This window comes from Bactrocera latifrons, unplaced genomic scaffold, assembly GCF_001853355.1.
Source record: "Bactrocera latifrons isolate USDA-ARS-PBARC rearing strain unplaced genomic scaffold, ASM185335v1 scaffold_310, whole genome shotgun sequence".
Classification (NCBI taxonomy): Eukaryota; Metazoa; Arthropoda; class Insecta; order Diptera; family Tephritidae; genus Bactrocera; species Bactrocera latifrons.
Window position 1 is genome coordinate 227,603 of NW_017536742.1, and position 22,478 is coordinate 250,080.

The following is a 22,478-nucleotide window of genomic DNA, read 5'->3' on the forward strand; positions in this document are numbered from 1 at the left end:
TCGGTCATTTCTATAGCAAAATTTATAATTGCAGTGCTAATGGAATAAGAAGAACAATTACCTTAAACTTAAGTATGATGARATATCCAAGAAGAACTGTGATCAAATCCCGTCCAAAATATAGCACCTCCAGTGGCTGCTGCGGAAGGTTTTCAATTCAATTTCAGCTCAAAGCTACATATGAGGAATTAGTTAGTTTCAAAACCAAACAACAAATTCATTTTAATAAAGATTAAAGTATACATACATATGTATTTAGTTCGAACATACACAAAATCACTACAAACACTTCACGAGATTGTGCTTGGAAATATTAAATAGATTTTAAAATTTAAATTATTTTAAACGAAACACAAATTAAAAATTTATTTCTGAYGACAGGAAGCGTACTTAGAAACTGTTTAGCGCGGAAACGACAGGCAGCTGACTTCAACAGCGCCTGAACATACCTCTTGATGACAGTCGTTCTCAGCACTAACAGCTCATTCTCTCTCTCTATTTGAACAGCTGATCGGAATCGGCGAATTTAAACTAAAACATTTCGTTGTTGTTTTATATTAAAGTTAAATATAATTAATAAAATCGTAAATTAACATGTTATCGACAAAAGTGCACTATTTGCGTTATGCAAGAACAGCAAATTTGGTGAATGTTCATAACACGGTTGGTTTTAAAGAACAATTCAGACTGCCGCAATCATATTTCACATAACCTATAAATAAGTGTGTTGTGTAAAGTTATAGTTAAAATAAAAAATATTTTCTTATTTAGTTTACTCCACAAACCGCAACAACAACAATCAACACCACACAAGTGAGAAACTATAATGTCSCAAGTCGCACTAATAAAACTAAACYACAACTTTTATTGCCGTCTTCAATAAATGCGCTTACCTTACTTCCTGGTGGTATACGCTTTGCTAGTGCCGATGCAGCAACCAACGTAGCTGATGCGACAAACGCATCTAAAACGGTGGTAGACCTTTCTGCCATTCCCGAAGCACCGGCCGCACCCATAGAAGATGTCGTTACACAAGTACTCAATGCTGCAGGTGAACCTACATTTGCTTCTATTGGGTTGGGCGGATGGTCGCCAGTGGGTATTGTACAAAACTGTATGGAATATCTGCATGTCGGTTGTGATTTGCCATGGTGGGGAGCTATCGCAATTGGTACCGCGGTAGTGCGTACAATTATTTTCCCTCTTGTGATAATGGCACAAAGAAATGCAGCGAAATTGAATAATTATATGCCACAAATGCAAGTATTACAAATGAAGATGACAGAGGCCCGACAGAGTGGAAATGCCATCGATTCGGCACGGTACGCGCAAGAAATGATGTTATTTATGAAGGARAAACAAATTAACCCATTGAAGAATATGATTGTACCACTTGCACAAGCGCCACTCTTCATTTCGTTTTTCATGGGTCTCCGCGCAATGGCGAATACACCAGTGGAGTCAATGCGTGAAGGAGGTTTATTCTGGTTTACAGACCTGACAGTGGCCGATCCACTTTTCTTGTTGCCATTAATTACCAGTGCTACGCTCTATTTAACAATCGAAATTGGTACGGACAGTGCACGTTTATCGGCGCAAAATATGCAAGTGATGAAATATATACTTCGAGCATTACCGATAGCAATTTTCCCATTCACCATGAACTTCCCTGCGGCAATTCTTACTTACTGGGCTTGCAGCAATTTTATTTCTTTAGGCCAGGTAAAGCATAAATGAAATTCCATAGGTATTTATTACTTTATTTGTGTATATGTTAATTCTTAAGGTGGCAATTTTGAGAATACCGGYAGTGCGTGATTACTTCAAAATCGACAGGATGGTAATACATAAACCAGAAAATCTTCCCATTAAAAAGAAGGGCTTTGTTAAAGGCATGAAAGAATGTAAGTAACGAAATAAATTTGCATGAATTTTCAACAACTGCTTATTAACTTGACCATATTTCTAGCGTGGGAAAATATGAAAATAACCAAAGAAATCGAAGAACGCCAACGATTGGATGAGATACGTTTTGCAAAAGCGGGCAAGGGTCCGTTAGTCAAGACATTCAAATACGATCCAACCAAGCCCCAACCCTCCAGCGGAAACACAAGTACGAGTGCGTCTCCTGTACATGCCAAGAAGTCATAAAATAAAGTTGTGTTAGCTGTTATTGTCTAGTTTTATTAAAAACGCGCTTAAAGTTGTAAAATATAACAAAAACGAAACGAAAATAAGTTATGTATCGATTTAAACTTTCGATGAGATACACTGGTTGATAACATCAGCTAGATGTTTATTTTCCAGTGCCGCTGCAATGCGCTCTTTGTCTGCAAGTTGTTTATTCACTGCGTTTTCGGAAGAATGTGTTCCAGGTGTTATCTCAACATTTACTTTAAAACGAGGCGGTAGCGAACGTAACAATTTCACACGTATGGACAATCCAATTAGTGTAGCCATTGAACAATGTGGAATCGTTGGCGTAAAYTTAACATTTATTTCATTCTTGCCATCGTTGACATCGATTAAGTCTTCCTGAACTACGTGTAGTTCTTCTAGGGTGAGAGGATGTTCCGGATCGTTGATATTTCGAATAAGGTCTAATGTAATATTGATGCAAAATAATGAAATCTGTGAGCAAATTCAAAGTATACAAGTACATACCAAATATCTCACGTGTATCGAATGGATCTGGTACATTTTCATCTTCCTCATTAGCAGTCACTTCACGCTCTTTACGTTTGCCATAAACATTTGGGTTTATGTTTTCAATTTCGGTTGGCATTTTCGGTACAAAACTTAATAAATACTTTTATACTTGCAATATTGAATATACTTTGCTTACAATAATAAAATAAATAAAACATCACGATTGACAGTTACTAGTGTTGCTTTGAATCACTTGGCCAACTTGTTGAAAATAATTTTTATTAACATGCGAGACATTCTTAAACAAACGTTCTAAAACATTATGAGTTAAAATGTTGCCAAAAAATTTAACTTTTTGCTCAATTTAAATAAATGTATATAAATATTAAACATAAAAGATATCATTATTTAAATGGAAACCACCGCTTAAATAAAATGGAATGCTTAAATTGGGTATAGATGTAATTCAATGCAACTCTGCAACTTTGAGTAAATGAGCGTTGAAAAGAGAGATGTGTGGATTTCGCTGAGTGAATTGATTTGATTGGATTTTATTTTCAATTTGGTTTTTAGCAACGGTCGTACGATTATACGAGTGCACGTTTGCACAGTTGTTTGCTAGATTTAAGAGRTGTTCTGTACGTTTGGAAAAATGTATATCTGCGAAGGATGTGTAGAATTGACAAAAAATAAAATTTCAATAAATTAAAGTGAATATTCTTTGTGTAAAACACAATGGTTGCTTAATATTTGCAAATATGTGTTAAAGTGTATTGTGAAGTGCTTTTAATGGTGCCACCAGTAGAATTTCACAGATATATAAGTAAAAGAAAGCGAAAGCCAACACAGCATCCTTTTTATTTTTATCCCTTGCCTTTGCTTCATCTTTCCTTTTACTCGTTATTCCTTTATGTGCGCGTTATTCGTGAACTGCTCCACCCTCGACGTCCTTGTAAAGAGAGTAGTTTCGTGAATTATCTGGCTAAACAATGTATAAAAAGTGATACAAAAGAAGCGGGAAGTGTTGTTTGTGTTTGATGGGGGTGTGAAGTAAAAAAAAAAAWAAAATAGAAAAATACAACAAAATAAGTGCGACTAAAATAGCAAACGGCAAAGAGCAGTGCATTCAAAGCCAACTTATACAAGCAAGAAATTGAAAGCAAAACTTGCAGAAAAACAAGTCGCGTCATTGAGTCGCCAACRCTGCGCGATTCCAGCTCCATAGTGCGCTTCCGTCGTGTGTGTGTGTGTGTGAACATATGTGAACCGCTGCAACTTCAAGGAGCCGTGCATTCTGCCACCGGCGTCACAAAGTCGTTTTTACTTAATACCATCATTATTGTATTTGAAATCTTTTGACACAATTGCCTAACCAACACTTGGGAGATACATACCGTATAATCATTCAACATTATTGGTAGTAAACTCTTTATATTAATTAACAAGTGCCGACAAGTGTGTGTGTACCTAAAATGTATCTTAAACGAATTTTCGAGAAAATTATAGTTTAGATCCGCTTTATATGCCGCTTTCCTGTTRAATTAGTGTTGTTTAAAGTCAGTTTAAAGCAGCTCATATACTCMTAAATACGTTGTTGCTGTAATTGAAAACGAAAGCTGCAGTTGAACACTTAAAAGGTACGTTGTAATGTTTCTGTATAGATAACTAGTCTGCCACTCCCTTTATCCTGTTGCTAGGAGAATATGAAAGTTATACTTCAGTGCTGGATGTTATGTTTAAATGTAAATCATATTTGCATATGCACAACTGCTTTTTTTTTTTTGTTTCTTTTTTTATAAATTTTTAAGGGGCGTATTCCGGACGCCATTTAGTTWAGTATTTGATAAATGAACAAATTTAATTTCGTGTTTTCTATAGATTTTCTTTTTAACTTACARCGTGAGAGTAAGTTTTAATTATACAAAATATTAATGAAAATAAACATTATCTAATTTCAAAAGTGCGTCTAATGTTAAATAAAAACCATCTGTATATACTTAACGATGCGCTAATGATCAAAAGTAGTAAATTTAGTAAATTATTTCSAAAAGTTATTAATATTTATATGTGCATGTTTGTCTGTATGTAAGTTTATGAGTGTTCATTGATGTTAATTGCGGTATAATGAAATGCTTTCAATTTGGTGCGGTTAAAAACATCACCCATGTATCGGTGATGGCTCCGATAAATTAATTACAATGTTTTCATATSAAAAAAAATTAATTTCACAAACTTTCCACTTACCTTTGAGTGCTGGTAAATATAGAAATACTGATGTTCGCATATTAACAGCATTAACAGTTTGTACATTGACATGTGTGCTGTTAACTATAAATGCAGAGATTGGATAATGTGTAAAAATACATACATACATACATACATGTGTATTTGAAGTTAGTGTTTGAAATCGACTATTTGCGTGAACATTGTTGGGTAGTGCAAGTGAAGACGTCTGTTATTATTAATTTCGATTGGGACCTTGAAGAGTTTGCATGATGGTAACGAATACTCGTAGCTTTGGTGTATGTTTGTACACACGGAGGCGTAACATTACTGCTATTTATTTTCATATTCCCGGTCACATCCCCCTCAACAATTGTTGAAATGTTAATTCGTATCTTGTTGCACATGCTGCGTTGTCTCGTAATTATTAGGCATATCTCTATAGATTGTATTTGTAGACGTAGATACATAAGTATGTGCTTAATACCACCTACTGTAAGTATTATTGAAGAAAAGAATCGCTGCTGCGCTTGTTAATTATATTTGCAAACAAAGCATACGCTTCAATTGCCTTCTCGTAGTTTATTCTACTTATCAACCAAGTAAACTTCGSCTTTGAATACCAGAGGACAGAAACAGCTTGCATTTTCTTGACATTTTGCTATGCGCACTGCCTTTAAAGCGCACACACTCACGGCTCTGCTCGCTGGCAATACTCTCGTTCAGGTCTCTATGAACATTGCATTTACATTGCTGTATACATGCATAATGTGTATACATACATATGTATTCTTATATATATAGGTATGTTTGTATGTCACTATCGTCATCGGTACAATCACCAACGCGTCAGCAACAGCACCATCCTCAACGCCAACGCCAACGCCATCAAGCACATCGCCCATTGAACGGCAATGTCGCATTGTGCGATTGTRTGAGCGTGTTGCAGTTAATGTCTGGCATTCTCGACACGCCATCGCCATTGTTGCTGTATTTATCAGCCGAGTAAAGCCATTTGAAAAAAAAGTGAAACTAAATGAAAAATAAATTGAATTCTTCTTCTCTTGTTCTTGCACTGAACCATGCTCGCCACTTACTGAATCGCAGATCGCATATGCTAATTTTATTACATTTTAAATGCAACGCATCGCAATGCTTTTGCTTCGCTATTAGAAATTCATTGGATACAAACATTCATGGGATATGTGTAATACATTAACACAAACATCGGCAAGTTTCTTCTAAACAATTTGAAATGCTTTACCGCCTAACACTCTTCTATCTTAGGTACGGGGGCTTTTTTAAGCGCGAAATGTACGCAGTTTTTTTTTAATCATTACCTCATCTTTATCAGATGCTGTGATGTAGCGCACAGTTCATTAGCACTTTTCGCACTTTGACTTCAATCAGAGAKTTTTCATTGTTCAGCATAATTTCCGCTCACGCGTCCGCTGTATGCTCCCAATATTAGCAGCATCTTTTTGTGAAGTGCATGCCAAAGGCGAGCTGAGAGAATGATATACTATACAAACGTACAGACGGTACCCGYATCCATAAATTGGTAGAAGGTAGAAAATGTGGGCAATGAACGGTGAAATGTAGAAGGTAGAAATGCGCAAATCAGTGTCAAGTTGTTGCTTTTTTTTGACAAATTCTCGCATTCCACGGTTTTCGCCGCTCAACACCGCTTTTATGTTTCGGTAATTGCTTATGATATTGAGCTCAGCTTTTTTGTCTGAGATTTTTCATTTGCTTTCTGGCCAAARTGGTTGGTTGGCCCGGTTGTTGCTCTTCGCTTTGCACTTTAATTTAAGCGTTTCGGCAATAAAAAATAATGCTGACTACATTCCGCTACTAAATGCCACTTAAACAAGTTTAAATCATTGCAAAATCAACGAAACTGCTTCAGTTGCTYAAATGTCAATGAGCACACATTTGTGTACATACAGCTGTGTTCAAAATAATAATAGCAAACAAGAAATATTCTTTCTAATACAAGTTGGGAAAAAATATATGCAAAACCCGCAATATTTCCGCTTTAGAATGCTCATTTGAAGAGAAAATTTAAAAAGTAAAAAAAAACCGTTTCTCTCTTTCCTCTAGAGTTAGGTTTCTTAATGGCATTTTGCATATATTCTATGTTCCTTCATCAAAACAAACATACATACATATAAAATATAATAATTATAGAAGTCGATTTATAGCCAGTAATGCAATATGAGTCATAACACAGTCTTACCGTTAATTAAGAAAAACGTGATTTTTATTAGACATTTCTAGTTAATATTATAAATAAAACTTTGCTGGAAGTGCTTATGGGGTGAATTGTGTTATAAAGAATTCTACGTTGGGTGTGCTGATAATTTGCTTCGCGTATTGGTGATTCTTGCGCCACAGCATTTCTTTTCTTACGGCTTTGTTAGACTTTTGCAACGCTGTTTTCTTTATTTCGTTATTTCGCATGATTTTTATATTGCAATCAGTTTACTAAAGATCATATATTTATGTACATACATACATACATTTTGCATACATGTTGCAAATGTAAAGTATATGATTGCAAGTTATCTCTCAGCTATCAGATATTGTCTTTACTGACATATGCTTTAAATATGAATCTTCTTAAATTCATATAAAGTATATATTATTAACATAAACACACATACATATACAATATTTTTTTTATACCCTACTGTATTTTTTGTCTGCGATTTTAGCTGGTATTTTTGGTATATACGGGGTAGTCGAAAAAGTGGTTTCGTATTTTGTCAATAGATGTCGTTGCACTCGTATATCTCCAGTGCTATWTGTATTTGCGTGAAAATATGAATTTGCTTAATTGCATCAATGTGTGCTGAATAAAGTGCGTTTATATAATCTTGCAAAATTTCCCCAAATGGCCGCTACGAGCTTAAAATATTTTGGATATCCGTAATGACCGAAAGCCGCTTTCATACATTGTTTCTGCTTATACATTCGAGACATTTAAGTTATAAGTTATATTAATAATATACATTTATATATTCATACATATGTACACCTGAAAGCAAAGCGGCAAAATGTGGAGACGAAGAATGCGAAAAATATTTCCACACATTTTGTCTGTTCGCTTTTCAATATAAATGCGGCGTACGCTTTCAATAAAATAGCGAGAGACTGATTCATTGAAGTTGGCTGCACTGCTCTCTCTTTTTCGTTTGTTTTGATCTTATTGGTGAATTATTGGAATTGGCAATTTAAAATAAAATTATGYATATTGAGACAGCGCGTGATTTTTTATTTTAATAATATGTATGTATGAATGTCTTTAGGCACTTTATATATATACTAAAAAAAATCGTTATCAGAATTACATTTTATCCTTTTTTTTATAAATAAAACAAGAAAAAAGTTAACTTCAGTTGCATCGAAAGTAGAACAGCCTTCACAAATAAAAAAGTTTCGAAACAAGCACTTGATGTTAATTGATAATTTTATACGGCAGCGATACCCTATATTAGTCCGATATCGGCAGTTCCGACAAAATAACAGTTTCTTGGGGCGAAAAGATCGCGTGCAAAATTTCAGATCGTTATCTCAAAAACTGAAGTACAAGTTCGTATATACAGACAKACAGACGCTGATCATTTATGTACATACAAGCATGACTTCGATGCTTTCTTCTATCATTGATATACATACATACAAACAAAGGAACATAATTTACAGAAAATACTGAAATTAAACTATATGTACATATGTATGTGTATTCGATGAGCGGTGGTCATTTCTTAAGAGAATTTAAGAATGTTTACGCGATTGTAAACTTAAAAAAAAAAACCGCGAATGGCATATTTCCTTCTTTTTATTAAAATAAATATATTCGCAGCTTTTGTTGTCACTATATTTTATTAAAAATTATAATTATGTAAATATGTATAAAAATTCCTATTAATGTGTGTTGAATTATTGGAATTTGATTCAATCAAGTACTAGCTGGTACAATAGACGTTCAAGCGGGCAAAACAAATCACGATTTTGCAAAAAATTTCAAAAGAAAAGTGTGCTTTTTTCTCTCTGCCATTATATACAGTACTGGGCATAAAAAAAAACGGTCAGTAGGAAAATTTTGATTGTGAGCTATATTATTCATCCAAGAAAAAAGTGAAAATGAGAGTTTGAGAAAAATAAATTATTAGACAAAAAATCGTAATATTTAATTTTTCCAGGCGGGGATTTTTTTTCTAATTTGGTCAAGTTTTTACATGTAATTAGGTGAAGTTCTGTTAACAGTCCGAGGCCGGATAAAAATCCGAGTCCGTTCCGGTTACGTAGACTCGACTGTTGCGGGAACGGTAATAAAATACACATATTAAATATTAGGTGAAGTCTACACTATTGATCACAAAATTCATTAAAATAGTAATACCACAAAKATTGTTTGTTTTTATTTCATTTATTTACTCTGTTTATTGGAAAATATCCGAATCAGTACTTTGTTGCGCCTCCTTTGGCTTAATCAAGCCTTAATCCTTGTGACATTGACGATATAAGTTTTTGCAGTAATTCGACCTCAATGTCTTCATACCACGTCTTCAAAACGGACGTTTTTGTTCTTCGGCTGCTTTGCAGCTATCTGTTTCTTCAGAACCGCCCACAGCAATTCGATCGGATAGAAATCAGTGCTATTTCTTGGTCACGCCAACTTTCAGCCATAAAAGTGGGAAACTACAAAAAAAAAAAAAGTAGAAGATTACAATTAGTTATGAATGAGATTGATAACAGGTAGTAGAATTGAGGAAAAAATTTACTTACGATGTTGGCCCTGTGACATGACGCAGAATCATACTAAAAAATTAAGTRATTTCGGCTGAAACCATTGCTTCGACATAGGGTACCTAATTTTGTCCTGGAAGTTGCGGTTAYGCCTCACCGTTGACTCTTCCTTCAATTAAATGAATCCCTTTTATTTTATTATAAGAAAAGAGCACCAAACCATCTTTAATCCCTTTAAGTCCATTGTGAGAAAAACAATCCAGACCATCTTGCTTACTGTCTGGCACACTGTTGKTTGTAGGCATAGTCAACTGAATATATGGAGATATTCACACAAACAGGAATATCTCCATATATGGACATACAATCATATATAAAGATGACCAATTTTCATGCTTCTTACCCATACATACTGCTGTTTTCGCATTCGTTGGCTTAAAATCTCCGGTGAATAGTTGATGCATCCTGGATTTGAAGCGATCCGGTAGACAAGACCGTCGGGTGAATCTAACTTGGGTTAATATTCATCATTCGGCGCCTTCCAGATCATTTTTTCCGTGCAAAAGAACCCGTCTCCATAAATTATGTTAATGAAATCTGAGACAGTAGTCTGGCTGTAACCTACAATGGAAAGCTTAGATTCCGCTATGATAAGACTACTATTTGCCCTTTAGTAACATCAGTCAATTGTCCTCGTTTTGGCATTTTATTTCACATAATTGTACTTTTCAAACTTTTTAAAAACACAATTGATATTTTAATGATGCAAATTAACTCTTTATAAAACTAATTATACGAGATAGAGATCTAATCTAATTGGGAATTTAACTTATTCAAACATAAAGTTGCAACAACTGCCTGGCCGCTTTTTATGCCCAATGCTGTATTTGTAGCTTTGCAAATTAGTTCTTTTTGTATTAATCAATTAATCGGTATTTATTTGTTTTTATATGCTGAGTAGAACGGTTAATAAACCGCTACTTTAGTATATTCACAACCACATAGTGCCACACACTCATACATACGCCAATGAGTGTGCAAATAAATAACTGTTGTTGTGAATTTAAATGCATGCTCACCCATAATCAGGCACTGCAATTCATAAGAAGGTGACAGAATGTGAAACAATTTTATTTATAATTATATTTGCCATATACATATGTATATATTTTCTGAACATATTACATATTTATTTATTTACAATGGAGAACTTCCCGACAAACTCGRAAAGAAATTAAATTCCTCAGAATTTTATTGAAAGTCACAATTGAGTTTACTATCGTCGCTGCGGAATTCATAATAATAAACATACACTTAAATCTTTCATTACCATTCATATGCCGGCAGCTGTGAAATCTCCATTGATCGCTTGCAACATGTTGTGTATATAATTATGTTGCCGATTTGGTATTGTTAAGCGTAACTTGAACCAACCCAGACTGCAGTGCTTCAACATATTCGCGTTTTCACGCCTGTAGTGGCACCCCGGTCCTAAGGAGACGTTTCTGTTGGAACTTCTATAGTAAACATTTAATTATGTACATAAAGGGTGGCCCTTGCATTGTATTTCTTTAATTTTGTAATTGTATAATGGCATTTTGACTGAGCTGATACCGTGGGCGATATTCACAGACACTCGATAGTCTCATTAAACGTTTTACTATGTTACTGTTGGTGAAGTTGGGTGTACAGCCGCATACAAGGAATTTCGTTCCACAATCAATGTTGTTAATTTTTTAAATAAATCACCATCAGACATCACGCTGTATACTTTCATATGCTAAGGAACTTATCAGCACATACACTCATTTTTTCGGAAACAACAAGCAGATACGCATACACACGCATTATATGCCATGAATACATTTATTCATATAATATGTATAAAAATATGAAAATATCTTCGTACGTCTGACAGATTTATGTATATACTTCCACGTAACGGGTTTTCCATAAGAACGCTACAAAAGTTATTATTAAAAGTACATTCGATGCCATTATGTATGGAATTCGATTTTTCTTGCATGGCCACAACCGGCACGTTTGCAGAATTCCAGACGCTGAAGCCATTTTCGACGGCTTTTAACCATAAAACAGCCGATACTGCTGCAATTTCACGTTCGATATTCGTACGAAGTTTATCAATGGKAGCAGGTTTGTTGGCATAGCCCATAGACTTGACGTAGCCCCACAGGAAATAGTCTGATGGCGTCAAATCGCACGTTCGAGGCGGYCAATTGACATTGTCATTTCGTGAGATGATACGTTCACGAAACTTGGTTTTCAATAAATGGATTGTGGCAATCGCTGGCCTGTTGGCCATATTGTTCGGTTATCATTRAGCGGTAGTGATTCCCATTCACAGTAACGTACCGGTCTYGTTCATCACGGAAGAAGTACTGCTSAAAGACGSCGCMGTCCCATAAACTGCACCAAACCGTACTKTTTCGGGATGCAATGGTGGTTCATGGAGCACTTGTAGAGTGCTGCCTGTCCTGTATCGCATATTTTGATTATTGATGAAGTCAWTTAGCCAGAATTGAGTCTGATCGCGGTAGATGATTTTTCGATGAAAATTCGGATCATTTWAMCGAACACACGACGATTCGGGTGGTCGAGCGACTTTAGTACTTGCGTCAGTTTGATCTTGAAAGGATGTAAGCCAAGAWCTTTTCGCACAATTCGCCACAACCACGTCACAGAGTTGACCAAYGCTTGAGAGCGACGTGTGACTGATTTGGGTCTTCCTCAATTGATGTGCTAGCRGCAGTAATATTATACACTACGAGCATTTCTTTGTCTCACTGGCGCAGGGACATTATGTACGGTGCCCGTGGTTAAAAATTTCTCCACTTTACGCTCAATTCGTAATCTCACAGGTCGATTATGACTACCATAAATTGTAGTAGCGCTCTTTAAGTTGATCCCACTGACTCCGAATTTCGGTAGTAAATTTTAATAACTTCGACTCGTTGTTGGATCGTATATCTTTCTTTGTTGAAATGGCAAACTTTTCTGAAGAGAAACGTCAAAGCGGAGAAAAATGTGGCGTCGTTTGCTGTCCGTAACGGTCTACCTTTGTAACGTTCCTTTTGGAAAACCCGGTAGTTTTTAACTTCATCTATGTGAGCCTAAAAATTTCCGAAGGATTGCCTTAGAGTGACTAATACGCCACATAACAACTTAACTTTCTTGATTACATATTTTTCATCTACAAAGAGTGTAGATAAGTATATCTAAAGTTTAGAAGCGCGCCTATATGTAGGCAACACCAMCATTTTTGTACCATTTAATCTATATTTAGGGTGAACCCGAAGTATGTGTCATAAGTCCTTCCAAAATTTTATTTTTTAAAGCAAGAAGTGTATACACTTGGAGACAGTTGTSGAAGTCTTTCTTGATTACATATTTTATCATCAACAAACCTACTTAGGCGTTTAGATATAATATCTGATTATTCGAAGCGCGCCTATATGTAGGCAACATCAAATTTTCTGTACCATTTATTCTATGTTTAGGCTGATACTGCATTATGGGTCATAAATCATAAGGTCACAATGTTTTAGTCTAATTTGAATAAAAAATAATGGAAAAATATTTAAAACCCAAAGAAATTAAAAATTAAAACCGAACAAGCACGAGCCTCACTGAGCAACACACATTTAAAAATATATTTCCTATTTACTTATGTATACACGCCATGTCCTCGTGTTGATTGTGTTGCATGCATTTAAGTGGACTACTTGAAATTTATGAATGTGCTATGTACTCGAAACATATGCAAACGTACATATGTGTGTACGTATGTTCATATGCAATTATGTAAATATACTATGTGCAAGTATATTATGTCTGTGTGAGCAAGTAGACTGCGATGAAATTTCGAATGACAATGAAGGAAGCCTCTGCGCAATGGGAATTTTTATGGGTGGTGCTGTAGCACGTAGACCAGCCGTGAGCCTGCCATACAAAGGCATGCCCCAGTCCCTTATATGCGCATACAACACTACCAACACAGGTGTGTGTATGTGTGCAGTTCATCATAATAGCTTTGTGTTTATAGCTATACACATATAGTTCCTTTGTTGTTACTAATCGCACAGAAACATAYATACATGCGAGTGTGGTGTATGTGTTGGCGTGCGTGCGACTTGTGTCAGTCAAGAGGAAACGCCAGTCAGTCATAGATGTAAAAATACTAATTTCAGAAAGCTGAAGGATGCGCCAGTGTCATCGGGCGACATATGTATAGCATGTCTTTGTATGTGTGTGTGCGTTCAAGTACCCGCCCGAGTATGACTGCAGGCCACTTTTGTGGCAGAAAAGGGGCAAATATGCAAGTTTGCGCATTTTGCAGTTTCCGACAAAGACGTCAAAAGTTAAACGCGCTTTTATGTCGAACCATTTGCTTGCCGTCACATCCGCACGCACTCATATACATACAACCTATTTGCGTATGAATTCCAAATTTTGTTGCAACGCTGCGCCTTTGCGACAATGCCCGAGTGCCAATCGATGCCTTGGGGCATAGTTTGCAAAGTAATTCTGCTGGAGCCATATATTACAGTATAAGCGCATCTAAATATAACCCTTTGCACGCATATTACATAGTACAGTCAGTCAGTCAGTCGGTGTACATACATGTATATTATAAGAGGATACGGAGCCGAATGTTTCCCCCACACACAGTCTCCTTTCCAGGAGCCCCACCATTTTACATAGCTCTTTTATGTATGTGCGTAATGTGAATACTGGAGCGTATACACCTGTATGCGTTTGCTTTGGGCGTCGAATGCAATTTTCATTTTATTATAAACCGTCTCAGTCACGCACGCACATGCCATATTTATTGCTATTATTTACATATTTCTTTACTCATTTATATACTATATACAATGAATAAATTCGACACCTCTCCTTCCATATCCCACTATATAGTACAGTTGTAGCATAGTTTTTGTATCCAGCGCTGTTGTGAGAGCTTCCGTTTGGCCACGGTTTGTCGCCGGCGAAATTTAATGATGACGAGGACGACTTTGCAGTTGTGAGTTGTAAGTGGTTATGAAAGTCGTCTAGCAGCTCGCTGACAAAAGTCACACACTCATTTACATCTCTATATCCATTGTAAGTCTTGCATTGCAAAGGGTTGTCCGATATTTCCAAGCAATTTAATTCAGTTGTAAAGTTTTTTTTGAACTTCGAAGGCGCCGTCTATCTTGGAACCAACCATCAAAACCAACAACAACATCAGCCTCGAAATCCAACGGAGAATAACTTTGTCAACRGGCGCTACTTCGGACTGAGTAGGAAATTGAGAAGTAAAGTTCYCTCTCGACGAACATAAACCAAACTCKACARGTYYGTCWTCATCCMCGTTCTGCTAAATSGGACAGAKGCATGGACGATGACAACATCTGATGAGACGGCGTTACGAGTTTTCGAGGGAAAAGYTCTGCGGAAAATGCGCATTGGCAGCGGCGATTACCGTAGTCGATAAAACAATGAGCTATACGAATTAAAAAACAGCGGTTATGCTGGATAGATCATGTCGTCCGAATGGTTGAAAACACTCCATTCGACGCTGTTCGCAGCARCTCGGACTGACGGATGGAACGACTTGGTACATTTTACGTCGAGATTTTAAATTGAAAGTGTATAGAATACAGCATGTGCAATGACTGAAGCGACATCCTTTCGCTCTCCGGCTCTTTCAAAAGTCCAAGAAKATCAGTCGAACCAAATTTTGCTCAGCGATRAGGCCCATTTCTGGCTCAATGGGTATGTAAACAAGTAAAATTGCTTCRTTTGGGATGAAAGGAAACCTGAAGTTATTCAAGAGCTGCCATTTTATCCAGAAAAAAACAACGGTTTGGTGTCGTTTCTKCAAAAATRATACCGATGAGAATTTAACCGTCAATATTGACYGTTATYGCGCCATGACTATTTGATAMSTGAAATTGAAGCTCTACATAACGCAGGGCCACCAAGATCGTGTGGTATACACCGTTAAACCTGTTCCTGTGGGTATGTGTAAAGTCTAAAGGTTATGCGAACAATCCAGCTTCGTTTCGTCCCTTGGAGCAAAACATTACGYGTGTCATTCGCCAGTTATCAGCCGAAATGCTCGAACAAGTCATCGAAAATTCGACTCAAGAGAGAAATTAATGCCAGATAATGTTCGTTCGAATGATAAAAACATTTCCCATTAAATTTGAAGTTCTGCGTTTTTTCTTGAAAAAGTATAATAGTAAATCCCGAAATGGACCACCCTTTATTTGAAAGGGTTGCGAGATTTGTATTGTAATTTGAAATATGTTATATTTCTATTCAAAATCGTTTAGGCATTTTATCTTTTTTTCGTTACAGATTTTACTACTGTTTTCTCTCTACTAACACAGTCTCTCACAATTTCCTTTATAACGCGCGAATAAGAAAAATGTTGTTGACATATACTTTTTCATGTGTATTCGATTCCCAACAAAACGCTTTCATTTTTGTATTTGTTTATTTGAATATTGCTAAATATTATCACGCGGTAATATCCGCCAGGTGCTAATTGTTGAATTCGTCGTGAAGAAGCAGACGCGAAGTTACGTTTTGCTGATACTGAGAAGGCAGACGTCGAAGGCTTGAAGCGCGTGTGCACAAAATATAATTTCGTATTTATTACATTTTACTTCACAAACTTATTTGCCCCCTGAAAAGTTCAATGAATGTTGTATGTATCCATTAAGAGCGACGATCGATTCTACTTTGAACCAATAACCAGCTGTCTTATGACGTCTCAGAGTATCGTACAGATTTACTATAAAATCTTAGGCAGAGTGGCTTACAGAGTTTAGTATATACAGATTTGTTAACCTAAAAAGTGGGCCTTGTGTTTGAAAAATGCCTAAAATTTAGGCGTATAGACTGGAATAGCCCCTGAAGCAACTGAAAATGCCCGAATAATATGCAACTTATCTCGAATGGCAAATCATAAATCGAGTGCACTATGTAAACACAGTATTTTTAACTGTAAACGCATGTGAGTGCAAATAACAATTTGAATATGTACATATGTATGTATATTTATTAATATATGCCTTGAAGCGCAGAATATTGCTTTGGCATAGACCCAAGTTTTGCTGTGCGGCGCGCTTTCAAGCCCACTTTAGGTTTGTTGTTCGGAATTTCGTAAAGCACACGACACCACTAATGTCGTAGAATTATGTGTAATGGATTATTATACGGGTGCGAGTTAGAGTGTGTGTGTGCGTGTGTGTCTCAAGTAAAAAATTCTTTTGTCGGTGAACGGTTTCAGTATTTTTTCGATAAAATTTAACCTTGGACTTGGGTTGGAATGTTTTTTGCTTTGTCGCTTCTGTGTTGGAGTTTTCATCATTTGTTGTTGTTGCAGCCAACTGCCTATATGCAAGACCAAGTTGCAAGTTATGCGTCATTGTGCACCATGCAATTTAGCAGACAATATGTGATAAATATGTACATACATACGTGCTTCTACAAATGGGAATAAGGCGGTGTGCAGCAAAATAGGACCACTTCAACGTGAAATGTTTGGTATTGAGCAAATTATATCCTTGTCCTTCCCGCAGTTACTACTTCCCATCGGGGCTCGCACCTTAATTTATGTCTATCTGTCTGCAGTTTTATATCTTTATATTACTATAATGGCGCAAAAAAGTGCAACAATAATATAATGTACGACAACTACTGGATGGATATAATTGAAAAGCATTTTCCTGGAAAACTTTTATATATATGTACATAATTTTATTATTATATACTACATACATATGTATATACATGTATGTACTTGGCAAGCCGAGTACGTGTGAAGTAGTGAACTGTATTTGAAAGCGTTGGTTCCAACGCGCATGTGACGCCATGACTAATAGAAACCACGATATTTGAATCGCCCTTAATTTTATATAACGGTGAATTATAAATTTTATTTACCTATTTATGTAATAATGGTATTAATTTGATTTGCACAAGGAATTTTCGCCGAGGCTAATTAAAATCGTCTGCTGCTAGAATAGTTTTACTCAAAAACTAAACGGAAAAGCGATCTTTCAGTGAGTAAAAAATTAAAWTTTTGCAATCAGTCATCAGCTCTAATATTCCTTAAGTGAACTCAAACAGATGACGTTCATATTGAACTATTATTAAGACATACCACTGTGGGCAAAAAATAGTAGTATAGTAGTAATAGTAGTAATATGATCAACAAAGACATTCCATTAAATTTTGTGTGCGAAATCAAAGTTCTGGTGCCAAAATATTCAGAATGTTAGGTCTTCTCCAACGGTCGCCTATAATTGTTTGTCTCGAACAGGTGTTTTTGATTGTTACAAACTTTTCAAAGAGGAAAACGGCGAACCACGTCCAGGACGAGCATCAACTTCAACTGATAATCCAAACGTCAATCAAATAAAGAAATTTGTGTCTGAGAATCGACAATTAATAGTCAGAGATCTTGCTAGCGTCATTGGAATATCGGAAGGATCAGTGAAAACCATTCTGAAATATCGTTTGAGCTTAAGAAAAGTAAAAGCACATGGTTCCAAGATCACTCAATTTGTTCGAAAAACAGCTTCGCGCTAACATCTGTGAAAATATGCTTTCCGACTACCAGGATGTCATGAAACGTATTATTACTGGTATTAATCTTTGATCTATGGTTACGACCCGGACAGACGACCCAAAACAGACGATCAATCGGCCGCGTATGAAAAGGTGAGCCGAAGCCAAAAAATAACACGTCAAAGCAAGTCAAAACTCAAGCTTATGTTGGCAGTTTTCTTCGATTATGGAGGTGTGGTGTGCTCCGAATGCCTTCCGGCCAACCAAACTGTCAACGAGGAATAGCATTTGAGTGTTATGTGTCGTTTGCGCGAACCTTTTCGTAGAAAAAGGCCGGAAATTTGTACCGGCTACTCATGGTTTTTGCACCGTGTCCTACTGCATTGATTCTTGTTGAGATTTTCGCCAAATTTTCAACCTGCCGCAACCACCGTATGCGCCGAATATAGCTACGTGTGATTTCTGGCTATTGAGCAAACTCAAACGACCGCCTCGGGGAAACTGTTTGGAGTCATTTGAAGGCATCACATATGAATCGGTACGCGTATTGAAGGCTATTCCGGAAATTCACTTAAAAAGCTGTTTTGTGGATTGGAAAAAATGTTGGCTCAAGTGTATTGGGATCAAAGGGAAATACTTTGACGGGGACGACATAGATTTTCAAGAATAAATAACGAATTTTAAAATTATGAATTATTAAAGTCTGACTACTTTTTGCGAATTTTTTTKGTGCTTAGTAAAATATGTATTTCTAGAGACCGTTCGTATTTTCACAACAGAAACTGAAAGACCCTCTATAACAACATATGTTAAGCTGCTTCGTGAACACCGCTGGAAAGACAGTCTTTGGATTGATCTTAATGTCGTCGGAAAGCGAAAGTTAAGTGAAGTTCAAAAAAAGGTCATATATAGAAGGAAACATTGCGCTGCTAAAATTTTTAATAAACTTTGCTCTTACAATCGTGTCTTTTGAGCGATCTAATAGTTGTGGGTCTCCTCTTACATGTTGTACCATGTCATTTGCAGAGCACTCGAATAAGGGCATGTCCGACTAATTGCTAGGCAAACGTTACGCTGACCTGCTTTGTAGTAGGATGTTCTAGAATCAATAGTAATGGTCTCGTAGAATGAAAATGTTTGTGTKTTAGGGTGAGTCTTGTGAGCCTTTTTACATGGCCATAACTTTTCTTTTAACTTTTTGAAACACGCATGCAAACTTCCTCGAATTCAAACCGACAGGAGGGTGGTTTGCGAACCTAGTATTTACTAGTACTAGTTTCACTATTTCCACGACTAAGTCAGTTCATTAAAGGTCAAGAGTGTGAAGTGAACCGTTTTCGTTGCGTTCTTTATGTTAGAGACGTCGCGTTACGTGTGAACTTCTATGTTATTTGCATACAAAGGGAAAGGTAGACATTAAAGTTTGCCGCACAACGTCAATGGTGCGGGATATATGTAGGTCGCCATGGGTTGAAGGGGTGAATGAACGTAATGCAAAAGAGTTGGCTGAAATTAATAGCGCCTTTTAGAGCAGAATGTGCTATGAGTGAAAAGTGGTCTGAGCACAATTAAAAAAAGTAGGCAAAGTTTTTCAAATGGYATTTATTGTTATTGTTTTGGAAAAYAGTAGCAATGAKATTTCGCTTATTAAAATATCAAGCAGTTCTTATTATGTTCGATTCGGTTATAATCATTTTGGAAATCGATTGTCATCGCATCGAATAACTGTGAACGCATTACTTCTTTTCTTKCTTTTATTGCTTTATTAAACTCTACAGCATCCTCTAGAATAGGCTAGCTAGGCTAAGTGCGTCGTCTTTAAACGCGTTTTTATCGAAACTGTGTTTTTGAAGACGGTTGATAAGATTTCTCGAGACCGAACTTTATGAAATTTTACACAGGTCTTTGACGAAGGATTTTTTTCAACTACAACTATATGTAAAGAAAAATGTCGCGAAATTTTCATTGTTTTGTAAAAATGTCTGCCAAAAATCCAATTTTGGGCTTTTTTTCTTTGTTTAAGATCTGAGTCAAGGTTCTAACTAAAACACATATTTTTTTCACTTTAGATGATCCTGTACGGAGTTATCCTGCCAATGCGGGTGCATTCCGAGGGGTCACCGAAAATGGCGTCGCAATGGCCGAGTTTCAAATATTTTCTTTCCCAAAAAGTTTAGAATTTCTTTGTTAATAGTGTATGTTCGGAAATTCTAATAAAATATTTCATCTCTTATATGAGAAAAAATGTATTGAAAAAATGCTGTTTTTCTACCTATGAAACCCAAGTAACCCCTTAATTTATTTCTTGCCAATGTATGTATGTACATATGTATGTGTCTTGTACTACAGCGCCGAGATGTAGGAAACAACTCAATTCGTAAGAGTCTCAATTTAGATCTTGAATCAATGTTTCCTTTCGTGGTAGATCAGCCTATCCCGTTTAATTTGTTAGAATGAGGAACAACCTATCCTAAAACTTACCACATAACAAACAGATCATTTTCRGACCTTTTTGCTCTTCAAACAACTTCTGATACATCAAGATCTTTCATTTAAAAAAAAATATCTTGAAATATCTCTAAAAATCTCAATATAAACACAAGGTTGAATAATATATGAATGTTAAGCGATGAAAATCATAACAGAAATAAGGCAAAACACTAGAAATATTTTAAATCAAGAGCCATTTACATCAACTTTCTCAGTCAATGCGGGAGGGCGTTGTGTTGCTCGCGAAATATTTGATATAAATTGTATTTAAGTAGGGTTCATCGCCTTTACTTCATCAGTTATTGCTTTGTAACTGTAAACTTTTAAGAATTGCGTGCAGTATAAATGAAAAGTGGGTCAATATATCTTTCTAGCTTTAAGTGTGCCTTGATGTCTGCATGCCACTTGTATTTATTGCCGTCGAAATAAATTTGTTAAATAATTTATTTTTTCATAATCAAACAAATACAAGTGAGTCATTGACCGACTAGCCTCATGCCACATGCAAAATACAAGCATTTGCATGAAAATAATCTTTACATATTTACAACTATACATATGTACATATGTATGTAAGTGCCGTACATAGAAGCTATATTTTAAAAAATATGGAAATAAATAACAAACATGTGCTTTTTTAAATGTTGATAAGTCCCAGTTGTTTTGTATATCAGCAATGAAGTGTACACATACTTACATAAATATATACTTGTAGATTTACAAACATTCCGATTTAATTATGAATTACAAATTAATAACATTAGCAATTACTTTTGTTTTACATGAACCAAATACCGTAATACTAATACCTAAGTCGAGCACAAGCATCTGGCGGCATCTCTTCAGTACGCTATTTATTCTATTGTACGAGTATAAATATATGTACATATGTACCAATTGGAATTATTAGTACAATATGCATTAGGGCTCTTAAAATTATTCGAATAACCGAAAAACCGATATTCGAAYATCCGGTTTGTAACCGTTCGTATGRATCGTAACAGTCGCTCCACTTGTCGMTCCATTGTTTGAAATCCAAGCAGTYTTTGATTTTTGCTGCAAACTTTTCTGTAAACTTATATACAAACGTAAAAAAWAAWTTGAAGTTGKACGCTTACTATTCGWWTAGTTTGTTGTCGACTTCGAAGTTTCTATAAACTAGTTGACTATTCGAATAGCCGAGAACGAAGGGTTAATCGAATGACTTACGACTATTCGCATACCGCAAACCAAATATTATTATTCGAATAATGYCCATCCCTAMAATAAAAATTCCACAAATCTCTTAAAAAAAATCTTCCAAAAAAGTTGTGAAAAAAAAACCAATTAAGGAAGGGCTAAGTTCGRGTGCAACAGAACATTTTATACTCCTGCAACTCGCAAAAATGAAAGCCGGAGAAAATACTTTAAAGTGGAAACCAATCATACGAAGCATAGTCAGCTGGATGTTCGAAAATCATGATATTATTTATAAAGACGCTAGGCCAAGTTTTCTTTAAGATTAATCTGTTTTAGGCACAAAGATACACTATTATGAGTAARACACGCTMTCTTATTTTCATTAGKATAACTCACACATTGRCCGATATATGCGATAAAAAGTCACTGGGAAGTTCGAAAATAAGGGAAGTATTAGTCCGATATACAGACATACCATTATAAGAGAAGGATTATCCCTTAATTTCAGTTATATATATCCCACATTCACCGACATTTTCGATCAAAAGTCAACTATAGAAACCGAGGTACGTAGGATTAATCTTTGCCAAAGAAAA

At 35.9% G+C, this 22,478-nt stretch overlaps 3 protein-coding genes across 3 annotated transcripts in view; 2 read left to right on the forward strand and 1 right to left on the reverse strand.

The window, feature by feature from the left end:
* Positions 1-494: 494 nt before the first annotated feature.
* LOC108970853 (mitochondrial inner membrane protein OXA1L) lies at positions 495-2,234 on the forward strand. Its single transcript, XM_018936512.1, has 4 exons — positions 495-663; positions 772-1,722; positions 1,787-1,904; positions 1,970-2,234. The coding sequence occupies exons 1-4, from the start codon at positions 595-597 to the stop codon at positions 2,149-2,151; spliced, it is 1,320 nt and encodes a 439-aa protein (XP_018792057.1). The 5' UTR covers positions 495-594; the 3' UTR covers positions 2,152-2,234.
* LOC108970854 (MIP18 family protein CG7949) lies at positions 2,159-2,859 on the reverse strand. The gene is made up of 2 exons (XM_018936514.1): positions 2,665-2,859; positions 2,159-2,600 (listed from the first exon to the last, which is right to left on the reverse strand). The coding sequence occupies exons 1-2, from the start codon at positions 2,783-2,785 to the stop codon at positions 2,251-2,253; spliced, it is 471 nt and encodes a 156-aa protein (XP_018792059.1). The 5' UTR covers positions 2,786-2,859; the 3' UTR covers positions 2,159-2,250.
* A 370-nt stretch (positions 2,860-3,229) lies between these two features.
* The window catches only part of LOC108970855, a 28,234-nt gene continuing 8,985 nt past the window's right edge, over positions 3,230-22,478 (forward strand). Inside the window, exon 1 of the mRNA XM_018936515.1 lies at positions 3,230-4,286. The gene's annotated coding sequence lies outside the window, so the exon portion shown is untranslated. The remainder of the gene's footprint in view (positions 4,287-22,478) is intronic.